The following is a 17,668-nucleotide window of genomic DNA, read 5'->3' as shown; positions in this document are numbered from 1 at the left end:
CTTTAACAAAGTGTTTCATTCCCTGGGCGCCACAATCTGATTAAAAGACTCAAAGTCTGTTCCTTTTCCTGGTTTTTCTGCAGACGTTCAGACTCCAGTTTGAACCAGTAAAGTCTGGCTCTTCCTGCAGGTTATTTATACAGAGAGGGAACAAAAATCCTCCCCATTCTCTGCCCACTGCACTGTAGAGTGGAGAAAAAGGGTGCAGGGGCAGAACGGAGGGGTTTTAGTGCTGTAGTAAAGACAGAACAAAAACAGAAATATGCATCTGAAGCAGAGCTCACAGGAGCGGGGGGCCTCTGAGTGGGAGCACGTGTTTCACTGTATGAGCCCCCACTCGCATGCGCAACCCCACAAAGATTCAATACAAACGAGAAGCGGGAACAGTGAAAGTTGGTGACAAAATCAGAAGAATGTTGTAATAACTGTGAGGGAGAGTGGAGGGGGACCAGACCTTTTTAGCGTCACGTCTGCCTCACTTATCAGTGGTTTATCTGAACGACCGCTGAAGAAAAGATCCGATATGAGTGGATAGATTTCAAAATGGGCCAAGTAAGGCCAAGGGGAAAGGCTGTCCACATCAGAAAAAAGAGCAGAGCTGGCGTACGAAGACAAACAGCTCTCTGCTATCTTTATCCCACTCCACTTGTTGTTCCCGCTGTCTATTGATTCTGCAGACCAGGCAGAAAAACACAGACTGATGCAGCGCTCCAAAGGTCAAAGGGGGGTGACTGGACCTCTGTGGGCTCAGAGAGAGGCGGCAAACCACCATCTTTATATAATTACCACTCTAAGGAAACCTTAAAAGTCCAAATCTTGGAACAAAGGAGCAGATAAATATAAATGCGGTTCCAAAACGTCCACAAATGGAATGGTAGTTTTAAATAATATTTTATTTAGCAAGCCCCAAATAAAATGATGGAAGCTACAAGTAAATTTGTTTCATTGTTATGGCAAATTATAATAAATACAAAAATTCAAATAATTCTTATTTTGAAAAGATACTATATTAATGTAACTATATTCATTAGTCCTAGTCGGTTCTCTTATGTTAAATAGTAGCTTTGTTGCTTTTCTTTAAGGGATCTAATAACGTTTTCAATAATTCACCTTCTCAAAGAGTAAACAGTTAAATATTTGTAGTTTTTAATTAAATGTTAAAAAGAATCCATAAGCAATCAAGTCAGACTAATTGGTTAGTTAAGTTGAAATAAATATTGACCTTTTGATAAAATTTCTTAATTAAGAAAATTGATTCATTCGCTGACTTCTACTTAAGCTGAAAAATAACTACATTTTAACACATCGACTGATTAAAACTAAAGACATAAAACATGCGATGACTGATCTCCACCTGCGTACAGAGATCAGCCACAGCTTCAGGTGTGCTCCGAGTGTCTGTACTGACCCACTACGTCCAGGGTGTAGGTGTGGTTGATGGATCCCAGCTCGTTCTCCACCACGCAGGTGTAGTTGCCCTTGTCCGACGGCACCACGCTCTCCATCAGCAGGGTCCAGTGCTGTAAACGAACCTGGGTCAAAGACAAGGAGCCGTGAGATCAGCACACATGAAAGGTCTCCGTCATTCAATTAAAAAAAAAAAAAAAAAGAGCAGATGGGATTTTCTGCAGTTTAAACTGTGAAGCTGGGAAACAATTTTGAAGGTGATGACAGTCCTTGACTGCAGGAATGACAGAATTGGGTCTTTTTTCACCTAAAGCATTTCCAATTATTTTAAAGTTTCTCAAAAAATGAAGTTCCTGCACACCGTTTTTCAGCAGAGTTGTCGAATTTTTCCGCCTCCGCCATTGTCTGCAGAAAACCACACCCCTGTACTCTAAGCTCTTTCAAGTATGCAGTTATTCATTTTTTATTTGCAAAAGCAGGTTCACCTGTGTGTGGAATCCACAGGTGTGAGCTAACAATAGTTTCCTTCTGCAGGCTAAAGGGACACTGTAGCTGTTGCTTGTACAGCCTTACATTCCACACAATGGGCAGGTAAGGCCACAGGGTTGGGCTCAGGCATGGCTTTTGTCCAGCATTTGTGTAGTAAGTAGAGAATCTGACAGGCTGACGACGTCATTCCTGTTTCTGTTGAGTCCAAAGCCACATCAGCAGCTACATCCACTCAATCTGCAGTTTTTCAGGAAGTATTTTTTTTAGTTAGAATTAAGCAGCATGCAGGAACCTTATACCAGTCACCCTAACATTGTGCTCTCATTTCAGCTCCACCACTGTCTGCTTTTTCTATGAGCTCCTGTCTATTTCCCTCTTAACTCTGAGGTTTGTGTTTCTAATAGATTGGGGTGAAAAGGCATTTCAAGTTACAGTCAGGAGCTCTGCAAAGTATCCTGGTGAGAGGAGGAGCACGGATGAGCAATTCCAATTTCACACCAGAAACCCTGCCCTCGGTTCCTCCGTCTCACCTCCTCCTCCCGTCTGTCTGGTGAAGGGTGGAGGAGGGTGAAAGAAGGGCCACAGGATGATGGAGGGAAGCAACCCAAAGGGCTGTTGCACCGAAGAGGAGGAGGAAGATGACTGTCCTACCTTGTACCCTCCCATGCGATCCTCTTGGCGGAACGGCTTTTGGTTCTTCAGCCAGCGTAGCGTGGGCCTCGGGTTGCCTCCTGCAGCACAGCGGAACTTGACCGTGTTGGCAGCGGGCACCGCGTGCAGACGCTTTTCCATCTTTGCTGGTGAGGTCCAGTATGGAGGCCCTGCAACCAAGGAGGAAGCAGCATTAACAGTTTGCTGTCAAGGTCATAGAAGAGGGGCTGACTTCCCAACACCACCCGAGACCCCCCCCCTCTCATCCCCAACGGTAACAGTGACCCAGTGTGGAACAACATAACCTGGTGCTCCACACTCCCACAGCCAAACAGAAACACACTCTTTTCCTGTGTGCTCCACAGGGTGCAGCAAAGTGGGGGGAAAAACAGCAGCTCTAAAGGGAGAGTGTGCCTGGGCGTTGCCAAAAGGGTAACTAGACCATCACATTCAATTTCATCTTATTCCACTGAGCAGCTTTTTTTCCTTCCACTTCCTCCAATTACCATAGCCACCCTGTTAATCTGCGCGTCACTCTGCTAGATACAGACAACTCGGCCACGGATGCTTATCGAAAATCATTATGAGCTGTCAGGGGAGAAGATGAATGCCACATTTCTGGAAGGAATTTTAGAGTTTGCATCAAACGCATTTGTTGGGGTTTCTATCAGCAGCAATCGGCACCAGCGCTGGAACGCAAGGAAGCTGCATTCCTGGAGTTCTGAGCTCTTCCCTGTTTCCTATTTCGCCTGGATTCTCCTCTGAGCGGCGTTCCACTCTCCCTTTCTCCCTGCACCTGGAAGCCTGATTGCCTAAGCAGATGGGGCTCGGAGGGGAAGACGGACTCAAAGTCAAACAACAACCCAAACGGTTCTCCACACCATCACTTCCTCTTTGTACAGCAGGAGTGCAGGCAGCACAGGGAATACCCACAGATAACAACACTGCTGGCAGGAGTGCTGCAGAATAACAACAAATCAAAGGTTTACAGTCTTCCAGGATATCTCCCCCCTCCTGCTTATTATTTTCATGGCTGTCAGATTCGCGTGCTATCAGACACTTCTCATCGTTTTCCCTGTACACAGAAACCGGACGTGTCCAACATACTTGGACGTTAAAGTCAGTAAATGCTGCTCTTCCTTCCTGATTTGGTGCCTCCATTTTTTCACCTTTTTGTCTAAATTTCTGCTCATATTCCCTCATCTTCACCTCTCAGGGTGTAACTTTCCTCTCCATCCACTGATTCCCTTCAACATATCCTCTGGTGCCAAACCAGCTGCCTGATGGTGGGGTTCGGAAACTAAAGGTGAGCGGATCATTTCCCATGCTCCCTCAGACCTCTCTCCACATGATGCTAAACTTTCACTGCTCCAACTGCTGCAGCGTTAAGAGTCACACAAAAACCCGGTGTATCCGGATCCTGAGTCAGGACTGATAATCCTTAGCTGGCCCGGGTCAGTCCAGGTCATACAACTCCAGCTTCAAATCCAGATTTCTATTCTTCAAGTTCCCTTAAAGTGAAATGCCTCATGATTTCTCATGTTCTTTAGTCTAAACATTAAATGTACTGATGAGTCCTCAGTCTAGTAAACATAATTCTTTGAAGTTTTTGCTGTCAAAAACATTTTTTGTTTCATAATTGAAGTCAGTTTCTTGTTTTTAAAGAAACTTGATTAAATGTAACCCTTTTAGTGGTGATGCTACGTTTTTGGACAGTTATTTATCTTTTGGACAAAGTTAGTGTCTTATCTGCAGCAGACAACAGTCGGAGAACTAAGTTTGGAAAATCAGTGAAAAACTCTTATCAGAGATTCAAGCCAACAGCTGCTCAGAGAGGCTTTCAGATAAGAATAATTTTTTTTCAGGAATTCCAAACGAGCTCGACTTCAAAGACGCCGCAGCAAACTAGAACATTGTGTATTTTTAGCCCGTTTTCTTTTTTTTCTTGCGTCAGACAGTTCATCAGACTGGATTTGCAAAAACGGATCGTGTTGAAGCACGACGTTAGAAAGCGAGGACCTGCTGCAACAAGAACTTTGTTGTGAAGAAAACGTAGCTGCTGAGAAAATGACCTGTGTTACGAAACAGAATGGAACGACAGAAATCAGCTTGAGTATAGATTTAAGTTGCATTATAATTGTTTAAAAAAGAAAAGTTTGGGTTATGATCTCATTGGGATTATCTTAGAATTCAGTTTTTAAATTAACAACAAGCAGAAAAACAAACAATTTGGATTAAAACGGAACAAAAAATGTAAGTGAAAGCATAATTGCTCAGATGCAATCATATTACAAAACACAAGAGAGAATGAAGTGCTCTCTCCTATGTGGATGAAACTCAGTCAAAGAGGATTGAACCTTTCCGATCACAAATTCTTTCACAAATCCCCTTTAGATTAAATTGTCAGATACCTTTCTATTGGCATGAATCAGAGCCTCACTTCTGTTTTTGTTTGTGTCTCTTTCCTGTCCTCTCTGACCTCAGCTCTGGCTGAGTCTGGCTCAACTACTGGACTGCGAGCTCACAGCCTGGGATTCCACATTAAAAACTGACCATATACTCTGAACTCTTGTAAATAATGTGTGGGGATTTTTTCTTGGTTTATGTTTTTAATTCAGTATTGGGTTAGCGCCATGTGACATTTTTGTTGTTGGATGAAATTGAAACTAAATTAATTCTTTTTCCACTAATGTATATCTATAAGCTAGCTGAGGCTTCATGGCAGTGGAGATGGGTGTCTTTTAGCTTTCTTGGGTTTTGAAGTCACGTTTGGGTTCAAGTTTACGGTTTTCCTCCTGGGTCCTCCTTCCTCCTTCAGATCTTAGCTAATCATGTTCTACTCCTAAGGCCCAGTTCCTCAAAGCCAAATCCTCTTGACTTTACTCAATTTGCTAAGTCATAACTCAAGTTTTTATTGTGTAATGTTGTATTTGTACATCAGTTTCCATTTAATTAGCTGAATTTAAATTTCCTCATCACTGTTTGTCTTCTGGATTCAGATTCATGTCACTCCTGAGACATCACATGCACTTTTGGAGCTGAACTTACCAACTTCAGGTCCAGAAATGTGGGACTGAAAAATCCACCCAATGAAGCAACTTTTAACAGATAAACTGAAAACGCTTCACGTGATTTAGTGACTTCATCCTGCTTCCTCCACCCACCACAGCCCTCAAACCCCTGAGGAGGCTCCCCCATGTCTCCACCGATATCAGACACAGCGGAGCAGTTTCTGCAGAGTCATATCTATATGCAGCGTTCGGCTGGGGAACCAAGACAAAAAAAGCCAACTCAAACATGAAGCAACTTTCTCCTTCCCTCCCACGCCTACATGCACCCTCCTCCTCCTCGCTCCAGTCCTCGGCTTGAATCCAATCCCCAACGCCGAGCTCAGAGAAGAGCTGGAGCTCGTCCAGCATTCCCCCCTCAAACCCCCCTCCTTCACCTCCCCCTCCCTTTTAATAATAATCTTGCTTTTTAATTTTCAGAAACACACTAGAAGAAAATGCAACCGTCCTGCCAGAACAGCTTTCCCTTTGTCTTCATTCAGCTTATTACCAGCAGAATGGCTGGATTTTTTCCCCCCTCCCTTACTTTTTTTCCCCTTTTGCTGAGATCCTCCCTCCCAAATATTTAAAGGATTTCAGGCAATTACAGTGAGGCTGAATGTGGAGTAGGAGGGCTCATGGTGAGACAATGTGTACGGAGAATTTTAACAAGATGTGGAAGCCTGCAACGCAACTCTGTTTATGCATGAGTGCGCGCGGCTGCAGGAACATCACTGCCTCGCTGCTCTACTCACTAACTTCAGTGAAAGCTCTCCCTTTCACATACGCACACACACACCAGGTCCAGGTGGGCCCAGATTAGAGCCTTTCATAGTAGATGGACCCAGCTGACTGACTGACTGAGAGGCACCGACCACTGAGGAGATCCTAGCAACTGGAATTTAAGAAATCCCTAAATTCCCTGGAGCATCTAAAATGGAAGAGACAAGCACTTGAAAATCTCCCTGGATATGTTTGGACAGGAATATGGACGAGCTGATATGTGAGGGAATGGCTATCAGCTGGCATCTCCAGATTACAACCAGATTTCACCACAAGCAAAAGTATTTTCAGAATCGAGCCTTTCGGGAGCTGGGCTAATCATTTGAGAACTCTGAATTTATACAAACTCCAATTTAACCTTTTATCTTTGATTTAAAGGCCCAATGCGAATTATTCCCTTCTCCCTTCCCCTCCATTTGAAGGGGCATTTTTAGGGCATGTGGTGGGCAGAACATTTTTTTTTTAAATTCCTCCCTGCAAGCGGAGGGATACAAAGTCCACCGTCTCGAAAGTAAACCGAGTTGCGCTGAGAAGCGCTTTTCTTCACGCGGGTGCGCTCTGAACACAGAAGTTTACATTAAAATGTAAATAATGATTTTTTTGTTGTAGCATGACCTTTTTAAAGTTATACAACCACTGTTATGTATATTTGAGCACTGGAAGCTCTGCGCTAAAGCTAGCGCATCAGAGATTATTGATGACATCATCGAACGAAAATTATGAGAGATTATTCTTTCATAACTCTCCGTTGGAGGGCTAAATCAAGGGGTAGGGAGAAGGTAAGAATTCAGATTTGACCCAAGCTTTTAAAAGTGAGCTAAGAGAATTTCTATAGAAAATTGACATTTTTGCAAAATATGAAAGTTTCAAAAAATCTGCATCTATTCGCATAGAAGTTAGTGAAAAATCTATTTACATAAATGGAAATGTTTGTTAGTGTAGCTCAAAATCTGCGTTATTACACACATCAGTCAGGTGATGCTCTAAAACGCTGTCACACCCTCCATCTTCTCCCCATACTCACTTGACTGAACTCCATCCAAGCCCGTGTCCTCTGAGCGCTCTGTGTCGTCCTCATCATCCCCCGAGGAGATGGCATCTGCACAGAGTAACTACGGTTACAGCCACCCCTCCACAAACCCAGCATCTCCACTTTCCAAATTCAACATAAATATGAGTTATTACATGAACACAATTCTGCTTTTCTCTTTTAAATCAATGTGTCTGCTGCTGTGTTGATACATTTGTACTCATTTTTCTTCAGAAATGTAACTGTGACAGCTCACCCTAACCAGATCAGCTCCATGGCCATTTCCTGAACTCTCCCACATATAAGTCAGACATTAACATCCGACTCTCCTACCTCCTGACCTGTCCTGCCGGCTCGGACTCACCTGTGACATTGACTATGAAGCAGACCGTGTCTTTGCCTATGCTGGTGCAGGCGTACAGGCCTGAATCCTTGGGCGTGGCATCACGGATCTGCAGCACCTCCTGCTCTATGACTGTGCGGTTGTTGGTGCCCAGAGAGCTGCCGTCTTTGGTCCATGTGATAGTCCCCGTCCCGGGCAGAGGGCAACTCAGCTTCAGCACCTCCCCCGGGTGCACTGAGCACACCGTGGGCTTAGAAATTTGGTATTTGTTCGATGCCTCTGCAGAGCAAACGGGGGGGAGGAGGGAGGAGAGGGAGTGAAGGAAAAGGGTGGATGGAGGGGGGAGGGAGTAGGGTGAAATAAAGTAGGAAGTGGGTGCACAAGGTGGAGGAAAAAAAAGAGGTGGGAGAGGAAGAAAGAAGCCATAGAGTAAGAAACAAAACACCACAAAACCCCACTGGATGCACTGAAATCAACTTTTGCAGGAGGAGCGTAACAGAGAAGAGGCCCGAGTTTAAACCGTCACACCGTTATGCCGATGCCCCAAACCCCCAGTCAGTGTTTGAAACAAAAACCTGCTCTGTTATAGGTGTGCAGCACCTTTGGCATATGGATTTAGAGCATGCAGTTAAGGCTGTAGCAACACGCGTGGAGGGTAACATAATGATCGGTGCTTTGCATGACGCTGGGACTCCACTTTGATGACACACTTTATTGCAGATGCCAAGCAGCCGGTGAGAGTGAGACAGAGCAGAAAGACTTCTGTAGCTTAATAACATCTTTTTTTTTTAAACAAGCATTTTTTCAGATCCAGCACGTCTGCCCGTCAGCGAGGAAAGCAGCCAGAAAGATCTGGGATGGAAGCAGTGTCAGGCAGGGAGGGGGGCGTGAGAATGGGTGGGAGGGGGGCAGTTTGCTCTCTGTTTTTTTGGGATATTTTTCTGGTTTTAATGTGCATCTACACTTGAGGAAACGGTTAAACCCTTCACCTCTTTTCCTTCTCTTTATAACATGGCCATGGAGGATCTGCAGCTCTGAACACTGTATGAGCCAAAAACCTCAGAGCCCGCTCCAACCTGCATAAAACCTACATCTCAAGGAGAAAAACAGAGTCTGCATGTGAGTGCACGAGTGACCGACATGTTACACTGCACGGACAAAGAATCAGGAATGCCTGAAAGGTGTTTTCTGTAACCCTTGCTTTGGTGCTGTTTATGAGTTTTTCCATTTTTATACATAAGGCACTCATGCAGTCACATCAACTCAGACTGTAAACTCTTCTCTTCTCCTTGACTGGTTGTTTGCACGCCTGTCGGTCTGTTTTTTAGAGGTAAAAGGGTCCAAAAAATGACAGGAATCAAAGTAGCTGCAAAGGAAAAGCACAAATAAGAAGCCAGTGATGAAGTTTCTGTGTGGAGTGTTTTGTCTGACAGTTGTAATTATAGAGGAGCTCCCAGCGTACCTCTCTGCACCTTTGAGACAGCCCACCCCCCTCATACATGCTGACAGTATGGTGGTCCTCCCCCATGAACAGACTCAGACCAGCTTCAACAGCAAAAGAAAGTCACACGTGTGCAAACCTGAGGCCGAGCTGACGGCTCCTGCTCCGGCATTCTCATTAATCTGCTGCTTTTCTTATTTTGAACAGGAAACTATTTAGCCCCGCCCCACAATGTGTGTGGTCCATGTGGAATGATGGGAACTGTGTCAGTGGTTTCATCACACTTGGTGGCTTTGTTTTGTTTGTGTTTGTTTGTTTTAAATCACTTGTTAATAATATTTTTTTTTTTTACGGTTTTAAACACGTAACTAAAGTGAATGTAGGAGAAACATTAAAGATCCACTCCGATCACCTTTTGATTTATTTTCAAAGCGCTCCCAGTGATATTTTAATTATGATCATGCCATTTTGAACACAAATTTTAAAAACTGTCGTTTTTTTAGAACATAGTTTCTGCAGATCGGCAGGAGTTCATTCCCGTCACCCATAACTGAGAGTTCTCTGTTTATTTCCTCTTCCACTAGCTTACACACTCCCTCACATTAACCCTGCAACAAATGTTACAAGCAATATCAAAGCTTTCCAGCTCTACAGTTTAAGTCCAGATTCCAGCTCAGATTAAGTAAACAAAGGGATCTTTTTGTCTGCAAGTTGGATACATAAGAATTGATCAGAGAATGGAGATTGGGGCATATTTTCTACCTCACAAATACAATCTTTTTCCAACTTCAGTTTTTCACTACAGTTTGCATAAAAAAATATTTAGAAATCTGATTTTAAGCTCAAGTTTTTTTTCTTATTTATGTCTTCATCAGAAAAATGCCACAAGAACATGTTAAAAACACAATTTTCATCGGAGTGGATCGTTATAGAAAATTATTTATCTTGGAATTAAGCTTAATTAGGTTAATTAGGTTCAAATTCATGGAGGTGAAATCATGCATGTGTGGTCTAGTTTGAAAATGTATTCTCTCCAAAGCAGCAGTAGGACCAGAATACGGAAAACTCTCAAGTTTCCACAAACCACGACTTTGTCAAAACCAACATTTTCAGCTCCGGCAGCTCATTCCAGCAGTTCAGTTGTGGTGGAGGCTAAGTAACCCACAATACTTTAAATTCTCTCATTCTAATAGAGCAGGGACTTCAAACAGACCTGTAAATTTAAGTAAGAGCTAAAGATTCTCCACACAAACTCAGAAAAACCAAAAGAGGAATAACTGATTTAAAAGAGGATATTATCATATATAATTTAATCAGAACATTTTCAAGTTAAACTCCAGACTGAACTGTACAGAGGTTTGATGATGAGCCCCAAATTTCTTCTTTTGTTGAGAAAAATGTCAGAAATTCCTCGATGAATAAAATTACGTTTTTTCATTGTTTCAAAAGTAGCTTTTACTTTGAAAACCCGCGTTAACAGTTGACTGATCTCAACTCACGGCATGAAATATTCATGTTTATTACAGCTGACCATAAAATCCTATGACTGAAAACGGATTTTGGATCTTCTCCGTGAGATGAAGCTGACATGGCAGCAACACCTGGAGAACACATGCGCACGTGAAAGCTGGATCCAAGAAACTATCTGTGTTTTACACCAAACAGAAAAGTTCTACAGTGAAGTACAAAAAAGGGGGGGGGCAAAACAAAAACAGACGGATGGGGAAAGGGGAGGAGCTCCAAGAGCGGTGCGTCTGATTAAAGAAAGCATCAAGGTGTGAATTCAGACTTGTTCTTATCTCTGCTGCGTCCATCTGTTCCCCTCCATCAATCCCTCCACCGTCGTCTTTATTTTCTTCTCCTTCAACTCCCCTTCCGTTCTGCCCTCTCCTCCCCCTTCCTTCACATCCTAAAGCCCCGCGCCCCCCCGTGACCCCCCTGACCTCATCCTGACCCTCCGCTAACCTGTTGACACCTCCCCGCATACCTGATTGTTCATGGGAACGTGTGCGCGCAAACACTGTGGATTCAGAACCACGACGGAGACGTGAGGGGAAAAAGACGTGTCAGTGCACGTTAGGAGACAGAAGACCGTGCTGAGATGAAGACTTGTTGAAATGAAGTAGGAGAGCAATAGGGCTTTTATTTCCCATCAGCCATTTCTCATTTTCGATCAATGTGCTGCCTCCTGTGGCCTCTTCCATCTGTAATCTTCTCCATGTAAACCCCATCTCTGCTACTAGTACACGTGTCTATCAGGTGTGACGGATCCAGACTGCCCTCTCCTCGATTGGATCGTTTTTTACGGCAATATTCCGTCCACCAAACCTGATTGTTTATCCTCTTCTGTCTGCCAAAGTTGAGGATTTTTACTGTTTCAAGTCGAGCTCATCCCATCTCCATTCTGTCTATTCCAATGTTCTTCTTCATCATTCAAACCACAAGAATACCTTCATGTTATATATATGTGCATATACTTAAAAGGGGCAGAAAAACACGTTTTCTTCTTTTTCATTTTCCAGGTATAAGATCTTGTGTGAAACATGTTGTTTTTGTTGTTTCTTTGAAATTAAAATTGAATTAATAAATTAATTTAATTTTTAAAAAGACGTCTTATATTGAATTTCAGCTCATTCCTCAAACACCTGAGCTGCTGCAGGTACCGGCCCCCCGTAGCACCGTCGCCCCAAAGTTAGCAGCACATTTCCAGGATCAACAGGAAGAGCTCCTGAAAGTCTGAGTGTGAAAACCTTCCGTCCAGCTGCCCCCCACTTCCTGCTTGCCACAACCCTGACGGACTCTCTCTTTGAGTTCATTTCCACGGCCGCAGACTGCTGGTCATTAACTGACCAACTGACAGCTTTATACTTTTACAGCTGCACTCCTACTGTGTGGACAGCAGTGTTTAGAGTTCAGACAGATTCACACCCACATCCTTAAATGAATTCTGTGTTTTTACTGGTTTAATCTAATCTACATTTTAAAAAAGCAGCTTCCAGGTAAGCAGCAAACACAAATATATCAAGAGAGCTTTGAACCTCGAACCGTGCCAGGAAACTCACAAAGAAAACAGTGTTACTTTTATCTTAGTCTGCCCGAGCATGAAGCCGCTGGCTTAATGCAATATGGAGCCTATATTTATTTAACCACTGAAATATTTGGAAGTGCTTCCTTCAGGCTGATGAGAGGACGTGGTTTGGCAGACGCCTGAGGAGAGTGCAGCTACCTCTGCTGCAGCTGCTCCGCCTGCTGCCATGAAGAAACACGGGGGGCGATGGGTCGAGAGCACGCCACTCAACAGAAGACGTCCATGTCGACCACATGCATGCATGCATGCACACTCCTCCTGCATTTAAAGCCATTCAGCCCTGTCAGTGTTTTCTACCCGCTGTGCAAATGGAGAGCACCTGACCCGAACAAGGTAAACACTTGCACAGATACTGAAGCGGCAGCAGCGTCAACAATGGGCTTGTTGTGGTGGCCTCAACCACCGCGCTCGCTCCGCTTCTTCTGTTACAGCGGCCACAGGTAAACATACGAGCGGGGGCCATCAAAGGTGCAGGCGTAAGCTCTGCAGGGACAGCACTGATATGCAATCTGAAGCATCTACAACAAGTTCTCACAGACACAGCCTGCAGTGTAAGCAGCGCCACAAGGCAGCCGGGGGCGGGGCCAGCAGACCAGTCCATCCAGCAACTTTCTCTTAACAGGTGATGTTAAGAGACTTTGTCTTTATAAAACCACCAGGAGAAGAAACTGAGTCAGATGAGAATCTTTTTTTTTAGCCATCTCTCCATCATGTGACCCCTCCTCTTAATCTGTAGTCACATGACTTCACAGCTGCTCAGTTCTTTAATCTCTGCACCTAAAGGAGAAGTCAAATATGCACAAATCCTCTTAGAAGTTTCCAGAACTGCTCTGGAAGACTCTCATGTTGAACTTAGAGCGCGAGGAGCAGCAGTCTGGAGCCAAACTGTCTGACACTAAACAACAAGAGGAGAGCTGCAAGAACCGGGCCAGACCTGCAGGCCGAAGGCCAGGAGAAGCTGTACAAGGGTGTCAGAGATGGGGCCTAAAGGGGATACTGCTATTGTAGCAGCAAATTATTAAAGTCCGGGAATAAAGAGACTTGGAATATGACGAACCATTAACCATAACAAATAATCTGCTGGTCTTTCAGAGTTTGGGGAGAAAAAAGAGGAAAAGTCTTGAAATGAGCCTCAGACGTGATTTTCTAAGAAGTATATAAAAGACACACAGCTCTGATTTTCTTTATGTCTCTCTTGTGTCAGCATAAACTCCTCCCCATCATGGGTCGCGGCGCCCCCCCAGAGCCACAAACACACTGTGGACGGCCCAGACAGAAGCAAAGACAACAAAAAATTGTGACTTCCACACGTCCTGCTGAGGAAACCTGCAGCTCCTGATGCTGCATTTCACAGGTTATAGTCTGTTTATTTATTTACACCTCGACACCCAAACTTTCCAATTTCTATTTAAATTCAGGCCCTAAAAATGTAAAATGTTTGAAGGGAAAGAAGCTTTCATGAAATTAGTTTTTATAGAAAAGCTATACTTAAATCAGAAAATGGAAATACCAGAAATTTAAAAATACCAAAAAGACGCAATTGTGTTTCAAATTTAGATTTTTAACTCTGAAAAGCCAAGAAAGGGGTCAAATGTCAACCTCCCCCCCCTAAAAAGAAAGACGATTTTCTTTTGGAGCTCACCTTCAGGTTCCAGAGTGGCCTCCTCCCTGGCGGCGGTGAGGGGCGGCCGGGCCAGGCCCACGGTCAGGAGGGACAGCAGGATGGTGGCCAGCAGCCAGGCCATCCCGTTAGTGAGGGACGGCGCTCCCCATGCCCCCCTTTTCCACCTCCCCCTGGACACTGATCCCATCTGAGGGGGTCCGCCCAACCATCAACTGCTGCCCGGTTGGCCAGTCACTCACTGGAATTCACCCAGTCACCTGGATTGTGAAGTGGAGGAGGAAAGGCTGGGAAAGGTGAGAGAAGAGGAGAAGAAATGAATCATCCAGAACTTATTTAGCAACGATTTTCTTTTCCTTAAGTGTAGCAAATACAGCCGAGGGAGCAGCTCGGAGCCAAAATGCTGTCAAACAAGCCACAGACATACCAGACACTCATTTATAATGTGAAATATAGTCACAAACAGGGCAGAGTCTTATTAGAGCTTCAAGTGCGTCAAACCAGTTTGTGCAAACCGCAGCTGGAACTGAACGATCAGACTCCAGGAGTGTGTCAAACTCACAGAACCAGATCTGGAGACGCGCTCAGATGAGATGACAGGTTCCAGCTCAGCCCACCTCCCCTGATATCCCTGAGCGGCTCTGAAAACTGTCACTGCGCTGCGCAACAGATGCGCTAAACCCCCGCGCGCTGCGTCCCTGAAAGCCTTCTTTTTATTATTACATCACCGTGATCTGATTACAAGTTTTAACCGAATATCGGGGGTCTGACACACATGTGTGGATCATGGCGCACGCGTGGCTGACACGCCTCTAGAGGTTTGCCGAAGTCACGCTTCTCTGCGCTTCTTCTGCTCCAGCTGGACGTATCGATTATTTTTACCCGCAAAGGCATTTGTGGTTTGACTTTTAGAGGACGAAAACAAAAAATCTAGACAAGCTGTTTACCCTAAAGCCCCCCCCCCGGGGGATCACATGCGCCGCGGCGCACCTGATGCTGATGCATTTTTGAGTTATTCAGACTCGTTTAGGGTAATGACTTGTTTTAGCCTCTCAGTTCAGCCAACATATGAGTCATTAATAAACTGTGAGCTAATCATCACTGCTGCCTATCTCAAACTTTCTGCAGGACGAAAAACACGATAGGAAAAAGTTCAGATTAAAATTACAACTAATTAAAATCGGCACATTGACAAAAAGTTTTCAGAAAATCAGAACTTACAAAAATTCCAGCAAAATAGCAGCAGAGCGCAGGAGTTGGGTGCAGAAAACGTGACGTGGGGCTTTGCGCCGTGCGCCACTGCAGCCTTCATTTAAAGCCACGCTTTGAATGAAATGTTTTGGCGCTGCCCGAATTCCTTTTGACATTCAAATCCGTTGGCTTTCCCCACAATGGGGCTCATTTGGAGCCGTTCAGTGATTTAGAGCTCTGCAAGGAGCAGCGAATAAAACAGAAAAAAGAAAAAAACAACTGCGGTCACGGGCTAATTGGCACCATAAATGCGATGTAGAAAATGAAGCGAAGTAATAAATAACCAGGACAGTTGATGAGCTCTGGAGGGTTTGATGCGTGCTGATGCGCGCGTCCATGTCTGATCAAGTCAACAGGCGGAGACTTTGCTGCTGTTTTCACAACTTTGAACCTTTTGGGCCAAAAATGAAGCAAAAACGTGGAAACTTAAATCAAATTGTGTAAAAAATCGGGTTAAAAAAGCCTAAAACACATTACATTGCTGGGGAAAAACAGAAGCAACTAATGACAAATGCTATTTTTCTCGCAACCCGAAAAAACAACTTACCAGGGAGACAGAGATCGCGAGGATCTGTGTTTTGGCACAGATAAGGACTGAGGGAGCATGAGCTGAATCCAGACAGGAATGTCTCCAACTCCACAAGGCAGGAAAAATCTGGGAGCCTGTTCTCCGTTTGTTATTCCACAATCAGCATCGATACGCAGAAATATTCCAAAGGCGCCTGGCTGCGTTTCCACTGTCTCCAAAAGCAAATCCGTCTTTACGCGCGTCAGTTATCCTTGGAAAACAGCTCGGAGAAGCATTGCGCCGTCGGTCCGTCCTTCCGTCCCCCCCTCAAAACTTTTCTCCCCGTCACCGAGTTCCTGCTAGTGCGCAAACATGCCCACCGCTCTATCGAAGCGCACTTGTCAGCTCAGAAGAAAGTTTGCGGAGCTGGAATGAAGCTGGAGGAGCGCGAGAGCAAAGCTGTCCGGGGCGCGGCGTCCTAAAATCCATCAGCGCGCGCTGTTCCGGCGCGAGCGGCGTCTCCTGCGTCTCTTCAACGACAGACTCCGCTGTGCCTGCAGACGCTTTGTCAGGTTTGGTCGCTTTTTTTCCTCCTCCTCGCGTCTTCGTACACCGCCTTCCTCCGCCTTCCTCCTTCCCTCCGGTGGGTGTCATCCCCCTCCTCCTTCCCCCTGCACCTCCTCTCCACCCACTCACAACCACCCCGACTGTAATTCGAGCTGCTCCCTGGCTGCAGTGCCTTTGGGCCCGGCCTCCCCTCCGCCCATCAGGCTGCAGACCTGCCCGCGTGCGCGCAGCTCGGCTCCATTAACGGGGCCAACGCGAGGCCTCCAGAACAGCGCCGCTCAGCGGCCAACGCGCGACTGCAGCCAATTCATCAGCTGCGCGCCAACGCTCCTGACGTTGAGCACGAACAGCAAATTAAAAATATATATATTCTTAAAAGAAAGTCTGTCAAATTAGATCAAGAGAAGTTATGAAAAAGTCATGAAGCGCCAATCACAGATATTACTACAGGCAGATTTACTGTTTTTCAAAAGTTTGAAAATGTTCAATTCATTCAAGATTTATTTGGATCAACTGGATTTTTATCCAGCAGTTTTGTTTTATTTTCAATTCAAAAGATGTTTCAGAGGTTTTTCCACTTTATGATTGTGAGAAAAAACTTGTGATCTCTAAAAAAAAAAAAAAAAAAAAAATCAGAGCCACAATTGTCCTCTTGTCACATTTTAAACTGACTGCCAATGAGCTTGTTCCATTGTGGGTGCAAGTCCCTTCACACTGCCTATCTGTGTATCTGGGGGACCCGAGTCTGGATTTCCATGCGCTTGTCCCCAGTCCGGATTTCATACAAGGTTGTGTCAGGAAGGGCATCCGTTGTAAAACTCTTTGCCAAACGACATGTGGTGACCAGGGCCGTGCAGAGACATTTGGAGGGGCAGGTGCTCAAAGTTAAAAAAAGGGCACATGGAACAAAAATTTGAAGCACAGGACAACACACCTTACAATATATGGTGCTGATTCGTGATCTGCCTTTAATTATTATTCATTAGTAAAAATAATAACAAAAAAATATATGAAATAATGTGTCTTTGCATTTGTACATATTCATTTTTTAAATAGCCCATATTTACAAAACTTAGATTGCTAGCTTCAAGGAGACAAACTACGATTCAAAATTAACCGACACTGTAACCAAATAACACTAGATTACTAATATAAAAATTCACTTTAAAATATCGGATGAAGGGACATTACAACAGTAACCAGAGCAAACGTCAACTGCTCCTAAATCAACCAAATCATCCAAATTTTTAGAGGGCCTATATAACGTTAAACTAAATGCTCTAGACTTTGAGCGATGTTTTATTTATTTTTTAGCATCGTTTTGCATGGTGCTCCCTCCCCGGCAAACGCAGCTCAACTAGCCTATCTTGGTGAAAAAAATGTTCAAATTAGGTAGATTGCTCTGATATTTATATCACTGGAACGGGCTGAAAGAGAACATT

The 17,668-nt window shown here is 44.5% G+C and overlaps 1 protein-coding gene across 5 annotated transcripts in view; it reads right to left on the bottom strand.

Annotated features, from left to right (window-relative positions):
- The window catches only part of fgfr2 (fibroblast growth factor receptor 2), a 35,482-nt gene extending 19,128 nt beyond the window's left edge, over nt 1-16,354 (bottom strand). Inside the window, exons 1-6 of one of the 5 annotated variants that reach the window (XM_024296887.2) lie at nt 15,699-16,354; nt 13,922-14,187; nt 7,772-8,029; nt 7,402-7,476; nt 2,548-2,717; nt 1,409-1,532 (exon numbers count right to left, since the gene is read on the bottom strand). In XM_024296887.2, coding sequence (XP_024152655.1) covers nt 1,409-1,532; nt 2,548-2,717; nt 7,402-7,476; nt 7,772-8,029; nt 13,922-14,090 — 796 coding nt within the window. In that variant the 5' untranslated portion in view covers nt 14,091-14,187; nt 15,699-16,354. The remainder of the gene's footprint in view (nt 1-1,408; nt 1,533-2,547; nt 2,718-7,401; nt 7,477-7,771; nt 8,030-13,921; nt 14,188-15,698) is intronic. The other 4 variants (XM_024296886.2, XM_024296884.2, XM_024296883.2 and 1 more) reach the window with 4 other exon arrangements.
- Between the last annotated feature and the right edge of the window lie 1,314 nt (nt 16,355-17,668).

This window comes from Oryzias melastigma, linkage group LG15, assembly GCF_002922805.2.
Source record: "Oryzias melastigma strain HK-1 linkage group LG15, ASM292280v2, whole genome shotgun sequence".
Lineage (NCBI taxonomy): Eukaryota > Metazoa > Chordata > Actinopteri > Beloniformes > Adrianichthyidae > Oryzias > Oryzias melastigma.
Note: the sequence above shows the minus strand (reverse complement) of the source record. Positions and strands in the feature narration are given on the sequence as shown.